This window comes from Pleurodeles waltl, chromosome 11 (assembly GCF_031143425.1).
Source record: "Pleurodeles waltl isolate 20211129_DDA chromosome 11, aPleWal1.hap1.20221129, whole genome shotgun sequence".
Classification (NCBI taxonomy): Eukaryota; Metazoa; Chordata; class Amphibia; order Caudata; family Salamandridae; genus Pleurodeles; species Pleurodeles waltl.
The window spans coordinates 40,337,690-40,355,079 of record NC_090450.1 but is presented as its reverse complement, the minus strand read 5'-3'; the positions used below and the strand labels follow the sequence as shown (position 1 = coordinate 40,355,079).

General features: G+C 42.3%; 1 protein-coding gene across 2 annotated transcripts in view; it reads left to right on the top strand.

Moving 5' to 3' along the window:
• The window catches only part of LOC138265362 (dehydrogenase/reductase SDR family member 4-like), a 157,525-nt gene that overhangs the window by 51,757 nt on the left and 88,378 nt on the right, over positions 1-17,390 (top strand). For both annotated transcript variants that reach the window (XM_069213005.1, XM_069213006.1), the window contains exon 4: positions 2,170-2,271. In XM_069213005.1, the coding sequence (XP_069069106.1) occupies positions 2,170-2,271 (102 nt within the window). The remainder of the gene's footprint in view (positions 1-2,169; positions 2,272-17,390) is intronic.

Sequence of the window (17,390 nt, the reverse complement as noted above, 5' to 3'; positions counted from 1 at the left end):
CTTTATACAGTGGACAAAAGGGAAAAAATTGATAATAACATAATGTTATCATCATTTTGTTTTCCTCTGGAAGCCAGGGTCGGGCCATGAGGGGCTCGGGAGGAGAAGGGTTAGAGATAGAGTGGTGAGTGCACATAAAGTGCGCATGATGCTTTTGGTCAGCCTTCTTAGGCCGGCCAAACAGTCATGCACACTTTGCATTTCTCCTCCCTGGCTGTATTGAACAGTAGGGAGGAGAAAGTGTACATGGCCCTACACCCTGCTCACACCAATTAGGATGCTGCTGTCATGCTGTTGACAGCAGCATTGTGATTGGAGAGGAGTCTGGAAACCTTGTGCTTCCAGAAGTCAGAGGAGGACGGAGAAACAGAGCCGCCTCTCCCAACATAAAGGCTTAGCTTTTTTTTTTTTAATAGTCCCCGCCCCTCCACCCCCATTGACAAGGGACTGCCCCTGATAGAACTATAGACAGAATTCGGGTCAGACGTCTTCGGCTGTTTGACTGTTTGAGTGTCATTCACATTCTGACTCTGTCCGTGACAATATATATGATGGAGTGATGGGCCAGACAACTTTAGCCAACTTCAGTCATGGTCTCTATTGTCCTCTGAGTGATGCCAGTGTGGCCAATCACATACGCAGATTCACTTTAAATGGAGTGTGCTCCAGGGCTTGTGCTCCAGTCGCTTTAGTTTTGCACATCCTCATTTTAAAGGCCCCTATTGTTTCTTTCCTTCCCTTTTTTCTTTTTTTTCTTTCCTTTTAGAGCACTCAGTAGCTTTATAGACAATGTTACTGGGCTCCATGTTTAATGTTAATTTGGTCTTCAGTGCACCGTTACCTGGAAGGCCACTAATTATAAACCTGGTAACCATCTTCATAATTGATATTGTGTCAGTGGTTTCCCATTTCAAGATGACTGTCTCATTCAGAACATATCACCCGATTAGTGTTTTAATAAATCACTGCACATTATAAGATAGCTTCTCGCCTTTATGTTTACTTTTTATTTATTCTTAATTGCAAACGCATGCCTGCCATGTTTATGCTGCACCATGTCTTTTTTCTGTAATGTATTCTTTTCATTTATATTGCATATGTCTATTGTGTTTGTGAGAGTGTTTTAATGTAGAAGATGGGTTAGTAGATGAAGATAAGAATGAGTCAGTTGGTAGGTGAATGGCTATAGGACTGCAATGATGAGTGGCAAACGGCACATTTTGTGGGGTATTGAGCACCTAACCTCACCTGTAACATAGTCAGTTATGAGCCAGACCATTGGGATTACCAATGTCTGTTTACTAATGCCCCTAATCTCTGCTCCCATTACTTGCTTTATGAAAGGAAACTGTAGCAAGATTCCATTACTTACAATGTTTGAAATCAGATTGGGTATTTTATTACTACTGGTATGGGATAGTAAGCCAATATTTGTTGAGATTCATTTCTTGACTGGCCCACTTCACTGCTCTTGGGCCACAGTTATTAGTACCATATACAACTGCTTCCTTGCTTTGACACACTGAAATGTTTTCTTAAGTAGGGCCAGATAGGATAAGCAAAAAAAACAACTACCAGCCAGCAATCATGCCGCTCATATTTTAAATTGCCTGTTTTACTGCTATGTTGTGGGATTTACTGTTCTGTGCTGTGCTGAGAAGAACTTGTGAGTGATCTGTGACCTTTTATTTATGGTCTCTGCTGTAGTGTGCATCAAGGCTTTGTCTTGCTGGACCCTATAAATGAGTCAAACTCTATTTTTTCACCCTCATTTTGCATAAATGCATATTTTGTGAGCACCAGGGTTTGACTATTTTGGATTTTGTGCTCTTGCCATAGTATAATAGTATTGATACTTTCAAAGACATCTGGGGTATAAATATTGGACAGCACAATAGTATTAGTGTTCCTGTCACCTGTAAGGGAGCTGGTATTTTCTTTTTTCACAATTTTCATGAATGTGTATTGGGATCCATTTGGTTGTTTCAGCAGTCTGTTGACCTTTTTGAGAAAGATCTGTTCGCAGGAAGGTGAATGCTACATGATTTGACCAATTAAATGTGAGCAATTTTTGATACTGAGAGGATGAATAATTGCTGGTATTCGATGAAACAACAGCACAGTTATCTTTCATGCTTCTCTTTTTGTCTGATTTTGTTTTTGGTGCAGGCCTTAGACAAATACGGAGGAATTGACTATCTGTTCTCGAGCGCAGCTACAGAAGCAGTTAGCAAGGACATCTTGGAGACAACAAAAGAAGAATGGGACGCGGTAATGTAACCCACTTGCAGAATTTGACTGTCACTGTACCATATTCAGCTTCAAAAAGTGCTCAGGTCTTTTACCACATTCCTCCAAAATGAAATTCCTATGTAGTGAACTGTCTTTAAAGTTTAGGTTCAATGTAGACCCTTGACAAGTTGAGAGGTGTGAGATTTCCTCTTCTTCCAGTAGTATTGGACAACAGCTCATCTTGTAAATATTAAATCATCTATCAAGTGCAAAACATGTACCAAACAACTGCTGATTGTAAGTGACAAGGCTTTTTTAAGAAAAAACAACTCATTTATATATGTCCAACATTTCCTTAGCAGTTGCTGTTTATCTAGCTATACTTTACCAAGGCTTCTTTGAAGAAGCCCTACAAGTTGGGAATATCAATCACACAGCTACAGTGTGCACCGCTGAATGAGAGCACTTCTCTTTAAAATGAGGGTGTTGCATAAGATGTATCCAACACTCCTGCTTTTTCCCTGTGCTTTAACGACAATACTAGCAAAAAGACATGAAGCCTTAAAGATTGAATACTGGAAAACATCATTTTGATTACACAATTGAATGTGTTAAGTTCTACGACGAATATCTTTCTAAAATACTGGTTTAGATTACAGAAACTTGGTAATGGTGGACAAAATCGGTCAAGCTTATGTAGGACTATGTTGCTGCTTAAATAATACATTTTCAATACATTTTGAGTATCAGCTGCTTAACAATATATATTGGTCTCCGTTTAAACACTGAACTAAATGAAGAATCGGTCATTCCATTTGATAGCTGCAGAGTTGACAGCTAGTAGGAACAGATGTCAATTTGTGGACAATGGAATGGACGTATAGCTCTCATTACTGAAGAACCAATCCGTTTTTCTTGAGGATCACACAAAGATTGTCTGGCCTGTCTAAAAATGTTATTGAATCCAAACATCAATATTCTCAGCTACTTTACCTGCAACATACTACACAGATCTGTTAGTGTCATGTCTGTAATTCACTTGACTATGTACATTTCATACTTTCAATTAGTAAAACAGGGTTGTGCAGTTCAGGAGAAGGGGGTGTCACTCTCACTGGGGTCTCATAGGTGCATGGAGGGGGGCAGCTGGAGGAACATTTTGCATTGCCTTGTATTGCAGTAGCATTTATATAGAGCGTCACAGCCCAGTTGAAGCTCCATGCAAATTAGCATTTGAGTTGCATGTTACTCCTTGGGAGTGCTTTGGTTTGAAGACCGAGGCCATTATTACAACCCTGGTGGTCATTAGACCACCAGGGCCGCAGTGGAGGTCGGTCTGCTGCCAATGCAGTCCAGCCTCCACATTTTGACTGTGGCGAAAGCACCACAGTCTGACCGCTGGCACCGCCAGGTTGTTGCCAGTCAATAGCCCGGTGGTGCCGGCAGTCTTATTCCACCAGGGCAGCACTGCAAGCAGTGCCTTCCTGGGGATTATGACCCCCGTGTCCGCCAGCCTTTGCATGGTGGTTCCACCGCTTTGCAAAGGCTGGCAGAGACAGGGTGACAGGGGCCCCATGGGGCCCCTGCACTGCCCATGCACTTGGCAAACAGGCAGTGAAAAGCGTGACAGGTGCTGTTGCACCTAATGCACTGCAACATTGCTGCCGGCTCGATTATGAGCCGGCTCCATGTTGTGGGGAGTTTACCGCTGGGCCAGCTCTTAATAGGGCCAGCGGGCAGCAGACCGTACTGGTGGTCTTCCATCATAAAGAGTTTAGCGGACGGCCTCCCCCGCCCGCCAAACTGTTAATGAGACCCTGAGTCTGTCATGTGGTTTACTGGGTAGTGTTTCATTATTGTGTGTGAGGATCAAAGTTGTGCTCATATCATGTTTTGTTGCCCACTTTTGTGTTCATTGAAGCTTAAAGTGGTGAAAGTCAGTTGTTCAATGGTTTTATTCTAGCTAAATTGAACAGTCACTGGTGAGTTTAGGCACTCAATAAGTCACCTATTCACTCTTTCATTTGTACATGCACTGATATATCCATCCACCCACCCACTGACACATCCCTAGCATGCACCCACTTACCAAGCCAAAATAAAATACAATAAAATTAAATACGTAGAAACTCAACACTCGCATGAAAAATAAATTAAAAAATAAACATTGTGGACAGAGGCTGCCAATAAAAAATACAATGAAACATAGCAGAACCAGCTTCTTTCAATGATATTCTACATGGTGCACTGTTAGTTTAATGATCCAACATGTTCATAAGCAACATGTTGACCTTCTTGGTGTGACAGAACAATAATACTCTGTCACTATGGACAGTACATTCCAAGACAGCCACCCAGTGTGATGGCAAGTGGCCTTGTGGAATGCAGTGCACTGCAGATAAAATGAGCAGCATGCAAGGATTCCCGACGTGATGGCTATGTGATGACTATGTACGAAGGCATGAAACTCTTGTTTTTTCAAGGACTGTGATTGTATGTGCTGCCACCACACCATTGATGTTTTTGTATGTACTTCGTGTAACTAAATAAATATCTACAGGCTTTAACAAAGTGCATTAACAATCCATCCTAAAACCTATATCTTTTAACATCAACTTTTAACACTAGGTAAGGCACCCCTGCTACATTTGTTGTTACTGTTCATAAAATCAGATCAGACCTACAGTTTTGGGCATACCCTTCTCCATAAGAACCTTTTTTTAAAATAGTTTTTATACGTTTCAAAGGTGACAAGTGGTTGCATATTGGAGATATAAGCCTACAGCATAGGATTAGATTCAGTACTAATGCCTTTAAATCATGATTTGCAAAACATTGTTAGGATAATGGTGTCAATATAGTTAAGAATTTAAAATGTTGAATAACGATGGTTACAAATACAAATTCACTTCGTAGGTGGGTGTGGGCACTCAGTTCTAACTCATCAAAGTCCACCTTTTTTACAGCCATAATATATTAACTGCTCTGTCGAGAGGGCCTTTTCCATAATGTGCATGTAATATGATATTTGTAAATACACTGCAGTACTATCGATCACATTCATTCACACAAAAACTGGTGAAAACAAGTGGTAGCAGGCACAAAACAGGTGAATAAGAGTGAAAACGGGCACAAAGAATGAGTGAAAACAAGTGAAACAGGCACAAAAACAAGAAAAGAGCAAAGTAAACTAAGAGGTGAGAGAAAACTGTAGTCTTTACAAGATCTTGTTTTATAGAGCGTTCTATTTTAGAATAGTGGAAGGGTTGCTAGGGAATGTTTTGAAGGGATTTTTGAATGTGAACAACAGGGAGAGCAGAGGTATTATTACTCGCTCATTATGTTAAATACATTTCTTCAAAGAAGCGTGAAGTGTCGATGTACTCACGACATTGATGGCGACGAGTTGTCACCTCATAGCAGAGTGAACCCACGGCAGCAATGCAACAAACCCAGACAGGCGCTACTCGACGAGTGGTGAGCGCTGTTGGTATTTTCACATGCGCAGACATGCAGTGAAGGCAAGCACGGAACTGCGACTTCGGCTCCGACTTGAACACTTTAGAAGAAGTGCTGGTGGGCATTGCCACAGTGGGTATCATGCTCCGCTCACTGTAGAAAGAAAGAGAAACGTCGGCCATTTTGGAGGTGTTTCTTTATACATTCATCAACAGTGGAAAGTGTGCCCACTCACTCTAAAAAATATAAACAAACAGCGGCCATCTTGGACGTATAAGAAAGAAACAAGGGCCATTTTGAAGGTGTTTCCTTCGACATTCATCAATAGTGAAAGAGTGCTCGCTCACTATAAAAAATATAAACAAATGGCGGCCATTTTGGAGGTACTATTTTAACAAAGAAATAGATATTTCATCTTTAGAAGGCGCTTAGGCACATGGAGTGGTCATAGTGATATAATGCTACATTGTTGAAACAAAAGATCTTTGGCAGCTATTCTGGTAGTATTACAGTGAAAAAAAAAAATATATATATATATATATATATATATATATATGTATATATATATTAAAAAAAGGATTCCAAATTGCATTTTGCAGGCTGTAAATCTACCTCCACCATTTTAAGAAAGCCATGGGGAGCCACACATAGCTTGGAGACATTGTTATAATGCTTTCCAACCATAATTGGGAGCTATTGGAGCTGCTCGATTTAGATCTGAGCGCAAGAAATGTATTTTTCTACATTCCATTGGGTTTGAAGGAAGAGCTATTTTTACATTTCCCGGATGTTCTAAATGATGAAGATGAAATGGCTGTTTATGAGTTAGAGGTGAAGAAAGTGAGCAACAGGTTTGATGCTCCTCCAAGTTTAGTAGTGTGTAGACACAAACTTTTTAAAAGAGATCAGCAAACTCGAGAGAATGTGGATACTTACATTTCTGCATTATGGTTGTTGGCTGCTGATTGTCAATTTGGAGCATTGGGGGAGCAACTGATTAGAGATCAGTTTATTTGTCAAGGGTTAGACAGGTCTATCAAACAAAAGTTGCTTTCCCTGGATAACCCAACATTGACAGACACTATTAAGATTGCAAAAAGCTTTAAAATTCTCTATAAAGTCAACAAAGCATATAGAAAAGTCAACGGAAAGTAGAGAGTTGGTGTGGTTAGAGGCAAAGATGACAAAGGGAGAACAGACAAGTATGGTTTACAAAACTTCACACAAGGCTCTAAGAACAATAAGAAAAGTAATTCTAGTGCTTTTTATAAACATAGAGATGTTTGTTTTAGATGTGGAAATGTATTACATCCAGAAGGATTGAATTATTGTCCTGCTTTAAACATCAAGTGTAGAAATTGTGGTAAAACTGGTCCCTTTGCTAAGGTGTGCCAAAGTAAGCATCATACAAGCAGTATGGTCACTTCAGTAGTGGAGGACAATGATGGTTTTTGGAAAATCTGATGGGAGAAGTTCAAGAAATGGTGTTGGTGGTTGATAGAGGTGTGGTGAAATGTGGTGACCCTGAAAATTGTGTTGATCCCTACATACTTATAAGAGTGGATGACAAACATTTATGTTTGTTCGTGGACTCAGGCCCCAGGATTTCAATGATTACACAAGAACTGTTCTATCAGAATTGGAAGGGCAGTGTACTTTTGCCAACTGACAGAACTCCGGTCTCTTATGAGGGAAGGAGAATCGATCTTTAAGGCTATTTTGAGGAATTCAAGGGAAGGCAGGCATATGGAAAAAGTTATGTTGCAGTTAAAGGCCTAAACATTCTAGGTTGTTTTCATCAGGGTCTTTTTGGTATGGTGTTACGGCCAGTTACTGGTGATCAGGTAACTGTGATTAGAGATTCCAACAAGATTAAAGATTTTTTGAACGAGTTCCCTAAAGTGTTCTCAGAGGAATTGGGAAAAATAAAGGGGTTTAAGAATACAATGTTAAGCATAAATTAAGGAGTGTGCCAGAACTGGAGAAGGAATTAAAAGGGTTGTGTGAAAAGGGGATCATTCAATCCCATTGAATCCTCATTATGGATTTCTCCTTTGGTGGTTGCAAAGAGAAAGAATGGTGAGCTGAGAGTAAGTGTGGACCTGAGAGGGCTTAACACAGGGATTTGGGTAGACTTGCATCCTTTACCTAAGATAAGTGAAACGTTGCCTACTATTAAAGATGCCAAGGTTTTTACAAAGCTTGACTTGGCCAGTGCGTACTATCAGGTTGTGTTGGATCCAGAGGCCAGGTATTTAACAGCATTTGTGTCACCTTTAGAAACTTTTCAATACTGCTGCTTGCCATTTGGTCTGGCGTCTGCGGCTTCAGTTTTCCAAAGGATATTGAATACAATACTTAAAGATGTTTCTAATGTTCCATTTTTTCAAGATGATGTTTTGATATATGCGGCTAACCAACTAGAACACAAGATTTTAAAACAGGTGTTAGAAAAGTTTTTATTTCGTGGGGTTGTTCTCAAAAGAGTAAAGTGCCAATTTATGAAGTCATCTGTAGAATACCTGGGTCATGAGATCTCGGCAGATGGTATTTTTCCAAAACCTGGTTTGATTGATGCATCAAAGCAGCACCACTACCCAATGACAAAGCTGGAGTCAAATCGTTTTTGGGAATGAGTGAATTTAATTCTCGCTTCATTCTTGATTTTACAACAAAGGACAGGCCTATACCTAATCTATTGAAGCATAGAGTGGGTTTCAAATGGGATTCACAATGCGCTAATGCGTTTGAGGAAATAAAACAACAACTGTCTAAGGCAAAGTTGTTAAAGCCTTATGATCATGATCTCTAGTGCTGTCTGACGGTGGATGCAAGTAACATAGGTGTGGGGGCAGTATTGACGCAAACAAAACAATGGTATATAAAACACTATTGGTTTTGCCTGAAGAGTGTTAAGGGAGCCTGAAACCTATTATTTGGTAATGACAAAAAATTGCTGGCCTGTGTGTGGGCGGTTGAATACATTTAGAAATTATATTTGGTGCAGACATTTTGGGGGTCATTATGACCCTAGCGGTGAGTGGAAATGTGGTGGTAGTACCGCCAACAGGCTGGCGGTGCATACTGCCACATTATGAAAATTGCAGGTTAGCTGCAGCAAATCCACCACTTCTCCGTTCATACCGCCATGGCCGTATCATCCACCGGGCCGGAGAAGTCAATCTCCAGCCAGGTGGCCGGCATAGTACCGCCGGCTGCATTATGATCCTGCCTACCCCCATGGTTTTTGTGGCATTAGCAGCTCCACAAAAACCATGGCAGTAGGCCCTACCAGTGACAGGGAATTCCTTCCCTGTCATTGGTAGGTGGCTCCTCCACACCCCCAACACTCACCAGATGCCCCCACCCCCCTCCATCCAAACTCCCCCAACTCCCTCCGCTCCTCACACTCCCCCACCCCTCTACAATCTAAACACTTCTTCCAACCCCCTCCGATCCTCACACACACACTCCCCCAACCCCCTCCTATCCTCACACACACACACCCACCCCCATACACATGCACACCCACAGACACTCACCACGCATACACCCAATCACTCACACTGGCATACATGCATTCATACACACACTGACATACACGCTTTCATACACGCATACTCCCAGACATGCTTGCACACAGTCTTACACACAATCACACTGACATGCAGACATGCACTCACTTCACCATTCTTTCACACATTCACTCACACGCATACAACCATGCAAACAAAACAACTTACACAGACCCATTCACACACACACTCACACATTCATGCATACAGCCTGAAACACACACAACACACTCCTCCCCTGTCGGAAGTCTGACTTACCTTTGTTGAGGAGGTCTTCTGTCAGGGAAGGGGCGCTGCTACTGCCATCAGCGCCCGCCAGCAGAACACCGCCAGGCCGTATCACAGGTCATGATATGGCTGGTGGCGTTCAATTGGCGTGGCGGTGCTGGTGGTAGTAGCACCAGCTTACCACCATCCAACAGTATGATCACTGCTGGATTTCCGCCCTTCTTGTGGTGGAAATCCGGCAGTGCTCACAATCTGGCAGATGGATGGTAGCTGTGGTGACGGTATTTTGTCGGCCATCACTGCGGCGGTAGGTGGTTTTTACTGCCATTGTTGTAATGACCACCTTTGTGTTGAAAACTGACCATAAACCACTTGTCTCAATTCTCAATGGCTATAACAACAAGACTGGAACTACTAGAATTGTGAGATTCACGGCTAGGTTAATGCAATATGACTTTGAAGTCATGCATATTCGGGGGGGAAAACATCAGAGCTGACTATTTATCAAGATTCCCTATAGAAAGTAGTGGCACTTTTGATGAAAGTGTAGATGATGGAAGTTGTTTGATTGCTGCTGTTGAAGTAGAACAGGTATGTGTTAGTTTGGAAAGTGAATGAAATAAACAGTTAGAGTCTGATAGAGATTTTTGTGAGATTATGAGGTTTATCAAAGAAGGTAGGCTCATGAGAAAGAGATGGTGGTTAACTTTCAACGGATTTGGAAAGTTTCTGATGAGTTGACGAAGATAGTTTACTCATGATGGATAACAAACTCATTAAACCGGAAGAACTGAGGCATGTTATCATGAAAAAAGCTCATGATGGTCATTTGGGTGCATCGTTGATCAAAAGAAGAGGATACGTGAATGTTTTTGGTGGCCACATATGAACAATGAAATTAATCAGTTGGTAAAAAATTGCACTATTTGTTCCAATTGTGATAATACATCTAAAACAGTGACTCTTCCTTTTGTCCCTGTAGAGCGTCCTATGGGTCCATGGAGCAAATTGGGGGTTGATTTAGTGGGTCATTTTCATTCACTAAGCCTCAATCTCCGGGATACATATGTGTTGGTGGATTATTATTCGAAATGGCCGTATATAAAATTTGTCCAAGATCCTAATTATAAATCATTGATAATGTTTTTAAGGCAGATTTTCATGAGTGTAGTCTTTCCAGAGGAAATTGTTTCAGACAATGGTGTCCAATTTGTGCCTAAAGATTTCAAACTTTTCATGAAAGAAAGTTCTATAAAACATTTAAAATGTTCCCTGTATCAACCTCAAACAAATGGGTTGGTTGAACGTTTTAATCACATTTTAAGAGAATGCATTAGATGGGCCATAAAAACAGAAGTGAGGCAAGCGCTTCGGTACAGGTTATGTCGTGGTTTTACAGGACCACACCACATTCCACAACAGGAGTTTCACCATTTGAAGCTCTTAGAGGGAGAAAGCCAAATACACAAGTGAGTCCCCGGTGATTGTCCAGGTTCTTCAAGAACATGCAGTTGGGGGAATACTCGGACATGATTAGGCACAATGTATAAAATAAACAAAATGCACAAAAAGCTTACTTTGACAAAAAAAGGGGCAAAAGAATCTTCGTTATCAGTAGGTGACTGGGTATCTATAAAACTACCAACGTTTGTTCACAAAGGTAGTCCAACATTTTCTGATCCTGTGAGGGTGAAATTGGTACGTGGCAATGCCACAAGAGTTAAGGGTAACAAATGGTGGAACAAGTCCAAAGTGTAAAGGTTACGAGGGGAGTCTGCGTTGTGTCTCAACAGTGAAGAAACAGTTGTATGTAATCCAGGTATGGATGTCATAGCACAACATAATGGCTTAGATTCACTTCTAACATGTAACACGGTTACATAGAAGTAATAGGGTACGCAAGGTACTCTGGAGATTTTGTGTGTAAAAGAACATAAAAGGAAATTAATGTATGTCAACATCAGGAATAATTATATAAATAGTAGTTTAATTTGCATTTTAATGCTAAGGTAATGTAAATGTTGTTATAGTATGTAGCAAGTTAATGCTAAGGTAATGTAAAAAATAAAAACTCAATGTAGCATTTACAACATTATGTTTTATAGAGCGTTCTATTTTAGAATAGTGGAATGTTTTTTTAGGGATTTTTAAATGTGAACAACGGAGAGAGCATGGTTGTCGGGCCAGAGCTCTTCGAGGTGTTATTACTCACTTATTACGTTAAAATACATTTCTTCAAAGAAGCGTGAAGTGTCGAAGTACACACTACAAAAACACAGGCTGATATGGGGGGGTGAAAATTAGTGATAACATGCAGAAAAAGTGGGTGAAATTGTGTAAAAAAAGCACAAAAAATAAATGAAGAGCAAAGGCACTAAGGGGTTAGGGAGAAAAAGGCACAGGTGTGTAGTTGTTTTTATTGTTAGAATAAATAAAATACTTACAATATACATTATATGATGTAGTAAAGCAATTAATAAGAGGATATAAATCTTCTGTGAGGCGTTAAATACAGAGAAGAGTGATCCAGTCTGGGAATAAAGTACTGATGCATAGATGTGACCACCACATCTAGAAATCAGAGTAGAGCTAGACTGAAGTGCTTCAAGTGCAACGTGAGAGCTGCCATGTGAGGAATCCCTCTGTTCGCAAGTCCGTTTTGAAAGCCCCAGCTGTTCAGTTTCAATGCTCTTCCAGTATCTTAGAAGCATAAGTGAGGAACCTCACTGCCTTGCTGGATAATTGTACTAGATTCCCACTTAGTAGAGCTGTTACTGCTGGGCAACATGACCTAACTTACAGCTAGCCATAGGAGTTTTCACTGAAAGTTATATGGGCTTGGAACACACATAGTAGGTGGAGCAGAGTTTCATGAGTATAGCTGCATAAGCAGCATTGATTCTTGGACCAAGACTGCTTCCAAGAAGGGACGAGATCCTTTGATGCAAAAACACCAAAGCGGATGAGCAGCAAAGCAACTTTCCTGACCACAGAGAATGAAAAGTCAGGTATTGCTGTGTGCCCCAGGCTGCATTCAATGGCAAGCTGCCCACGCATATCGTTTGCCGGCAAATTCAGCCTTGTCTAAAGTTTGTGATAAAAGCTTGGCTTCACTTAAGGGCGGCGTATTCCATGGTGCTTTTCCATGCATTCTCTAATTTCAGAGCTTTATTTGAATGTTGGATGGCAAAGTGCAATGAGATCTTGTTGTAGGCATGTTTTTCAATTTCCACCCAACACTGGTAGGAAAGTGTGTCTGATGCCGCCGATCTCATCCTCCAGCACAATTTGAGGGATGCCCAGTTCCTTACTGGTCCCTGATGTTATAGGCTAAACTCTAGTTTGATTTGAGCTTGCAAGACATACTGTGGTATTCCTAGTATGTGTAGCATGGTGCCCAGCACCTCAATGTCATGTAGACAGTTGTTCAAATGCTTGTGTTGTGTTTTAGACTTGTGTATGTTTAATATGCACTCTTGTGCCCTGTAACCGGTGAACATGGATTCCAACAGTAGTCGCTTATTTCACTGTTGGGATCTCAGCTGGGAGGTCGCAGAGCGTCATGGGTGAGCTACTTTGGAATAAACGTTTTCATCTCTACCCTTTCATCACCTCATAATGTAGGCTTGTGAGTAAATGGTCTGGAGGGTTCTAAATAGTCCAGTCAGAGTCGCAATCTTTGCAGATGTGTTCTTCTTGCCTGGATAGATGTATATGTTCAAGATTAACAATGTAAGATCCTTCTCAATGTGAGATGAGGGAGACATTGTTTATGCATTGTATACATGATAAGCCCAGGTCCAGGTGTTCATGATACCTCAGAATATCAGGGGCAATATCAAGCGAGAGCCCTCTTTCACCCTTTCTGACCTGGGTTCTTTTGTGGCTGCAAGGCAGTCATTTCAAAAGTCTACAAATGGGGTTGGTATCTGCGTCCAGGTTTCCAGTAGCAAGAGAAAGTCGCATTTTCATAGAAATCATCCTCCCCTGCCTTGCTGCTAAGACCATTCACGTTCCAAGAGCAGAATGTAAGAAGGTGAACCATGGTTGGGGCTCTGTATTGAATGGCTCATGTGGCTTTCGAGGTCTTAGTGCTGGAATATGGCATTGAACGCAGAGATTTACTGTGATTTGTATTCCACGATCCGACAGTTGCGATCTGCTTATTTGTAAACACTCCTGGCTGTTACTGGATGCGCTGGACAAATCGTCCCCTTAAACAGGTCCTGGTTTGTCCTAGATGTCTCTTTCCCGAGTAGGCAAAACTTGAACAAAAGACCAGTTAAGAATGCCTCATATTAATGCCCCATGCTGCAAATTGATCCCTATACTGCTAAACCTAAGTTGCAATGCCTTCATCCGTCCAGGTAATGATGGTAATTGTATTCCCTGTTAACAGTAGGTGGTCCTGGAACTTGGACACACAATGGGGTGACTTTGTCCCCAAATGGTAATTTAATAGGTGAGAGCAGAGTGTTGTAGACATACTTTAGAGAGGGAAATGTGAGATATGCTAAGGCAATCAGGGGATGTTCATGCAACGGATCGAACAGGCTGAAAAGCATCTCCCGTCCCATTACAGAGTCTTCGGGAACCTCCTCCAACAGCGCATTATTTAGTCCATTGTGGAACTGACTTGTGTGGCAGGTCTGAGGGTGCAGCCAAAAACGTGCTCTGCGGGGAGGACCCACCCATGGAGTTGCCCGGATATCCTATGGGCATGGTGCTTGAGCTTCCTGTTGGAGACCTTCGGTTATTATGTGCCTGCTCTGTGGCGTGAACTTGGGCTTAGGTCAAATGCTGAACCTTGGCATAAGTGTCCATATTAAGCTTTTTTGCAGATTTGGGAGGGGGGCAGAAGGTGTTGCTCAAGGTCATGTTCCAGCCTCTCCTTACTCCCTGTCCAGATCAAAATTGCCTGCAGTGAGGTCTGCCCAGTAGTTGCCTTGGTTGTGTGGCTGTGGGCTTTGTTCAGTAGGGTCTCTTTGTGTTCCAGCCCTGACTCTTGAAATGGCTGGACGGGTGGGATTTCCAGCAAAATCAGCCTAAGAGATCCATTGTTACACAGAGGGGTGATATGCACTTCTGAGGCAATTGTTAAATAGTTATCTTTGCCTTTCTTAAACTTGAGAGATTAGTACTGTTAATAGTTGTTGGCGTAATATCTGCCCTGTGTGTTTTCTCTGCTGTCTCTAACGAGGTATCTGGAGTTTTGGGTTTAACCAAGGGCTTTATCTTTCCATTCCCCCATTTTTTTTTTGCTGCCTTTGTTGCCCCGTGGTCTTTTTCTGATCTCATTAAGGTCTGATGCTAGAGCAGCCTATGGCTGCAGGTACAGCTGGTGCAGCTGAAGCTGGCTCCAATGAAAGTGATGAAGCTGGGAGTGCTGGTGAGCTTGCACTGCTAGTTGATCTGGGAGAGGTGTCAGAGGGGGCTGGGATGGGGTAGCTTCTCAGCAGGGTGCAAACCACACCCAGACCTAGCCAGGCTGATTCCACAGCAATCTCAGCTCAACCCTCGATGATGGCCTCTAATGCCTCATCACCCCTTATGGTCCTGGTGTGCTACCAACCGCGACTGCCGATGACTCAACAAATTACCCCCGTCACCTTCATAATTGGCCTTATCCTTCCTGGTGGTCTCTACTGGCCATAAAATTGCTGCGTTTGGTGCTCTTGTTGATGCTGACACCCAGAGCACCCTGATGCTCACTGCCCTTGTCTGACTCTTCCCTCCAGGTCTCAGTCCTCTGATTGCCATACTAACTGGTGTGAGGATGTGAAGGTGGCTGCCACTGCTGCTGAGGAACCCGGGAGGCTCCTACTGCTATGGAGATTTGTGGTGGCACAGGTGGGGTAATAGGTGTTAGAAGTGAGGTGATACTGGCAGTGAATATAGGTGGGCGGAGCAATGCACGGATCCATGTACAATGCCAGTCTGCCTGCCTACCTACTTGACTCGAATTCCAGAAGCCAAAAGTACTTGCCTCCCTGCCGCTGGGGAGCCATCACTGGAAAAGGTGGCACAGCATGCTCGTGGCCTCTCTGGCAGCAGCTATGGAAACTCCCAGCTCTGCAATGGACCCCCCGATGCACCACGGTCACTCAACTTTTCCTGCTCAGCTCCTGGCTCCTGGGCCTAACATCCGGCTTCCATTCTGGCCCACTGGCTTGTGACAGCCACTTCGTATTCCTAGAGTTAGTCACTCCAAGTGCTGACTAAGTTCCAACAGCCTCCCTTGCCAGGCCCATCACTTACAGTCCACCAACCCACAGACAATGAAGCCACTCTTTCAAAACACAGAATAGCGACAAAAAAACAAACATATGGTCTAGGGGAAGGGGATGGAACTTGGAATAATTATGGTGACATCACCACAGGACAAAAACCTGCACATTGAGTGTATCTGTGTATGTTATGCAGCGAGATGTCCTAAAATCTGTTATGAAAGCATATTATGAAGTCACGAGGCATTTAAGAAAGGATCAATATTTCCCCATGTTAAAGAACATAGAAAAGCAAAAACTGAAAAAGCACTATAATTTGCCAGTTACCGTTTAGTAAACAATGAGCATATGTTAAACTCTCATTACCATAACCAACTATGATGTGACTTTAATCTTTGTTTTTTCAGTCAATGTAAGTGGTTCTGTCATGGGCTGCTTCTTGTTGCTGCTCGAGTAAAATATGCTCAAACAACAGCTTTCTCAACGCAAATGGTCATGACCTGCCACAAGTGCCTGTGTCCGGAAATCTTGTCATTCTAGCACCTGAAAATCTGCTGGGAAATTCAAATTCTCACTCGCCAACCTAATGTTGGCTAGCTGTGCGCAAGAAAAATCACCACCACGAGGCGTTTGGTGGAGTTTTCTAGATTTCCAGCCTCCAAGTGGAACGCAGAGTGGGCAGATCTCTGTAAATTGTGCATAATTATTCACCCACACAGTTCATGCACATTTCTCCTTTTAGGCTCAGAGTGTACAAATAAAACTATCTGTGTGCCCAACAAAGCTTGAGCCGACCCTACGCCCCACTGTCTTCTCGCACTTCCGCCTACGACGTTTCAATAGATTAAGCTATGTTTCCTCTACTACTATAGTTTTTGACCATAACAAAAAAAATAGTTTTTGAAGTAACCCACTGCAATTTTGCAGGCTTCCAATAAAAAAACTACAATTTTAAGCAAACTGTTTATTAACTTACCCACATCTTGCATACAAAGAAAAAAACACACAATGGCCCGCAGAAAGGACCAGACCAATTCTACCCAGGTCCACTGACCTGTCACTGGCACAGTTTCATCAAGATGAATTTGAAGTGATTTCTTCACTACTGCCTACAAGCTCCTAGTCATGAGGATGCCCTACTTTCCCTTCCGATAGTCAAAGCGATGAAGGTGCAGTAAACCACAGGATAGGCATACTCTTAATCCTCAGTTCTAGCAACAGGTAAGCTTGGAAGACATCCCATCTGTCTCGACTCTAAAGGGCATATTTACAAGCTCCTAGCACTTTCCAGCATCACATTAGCGTCATTTTGTATGCTAATCTGGCATTAGAAAGACATTTTTGCTGCACCAGATTTGCATTGCGCCACTTTGCACCCCCTCGTGACACATTAGGGCTGCACCAGGCATATGGTATGCAAAGGGAGATTTCTGGAGCAGAGAAAGCCCAAAAAATGCCTCAATGAAATCTACAACATTTTACTGCGCCATCTATTCGGTCATTTTTATTGCCTGCTAAGAGCAGGCGTTAAAATTATGCACCCATTGAAATCAATGGGCCGCCATGCACTTTGCTGCACTAACATCAACGTTTTTAACGCTAGTGCAGCAAAGTGCCACAATGGCGTAAAAAATGTTGACGCTTTTGTCCTGATGACCACCACGGTGTG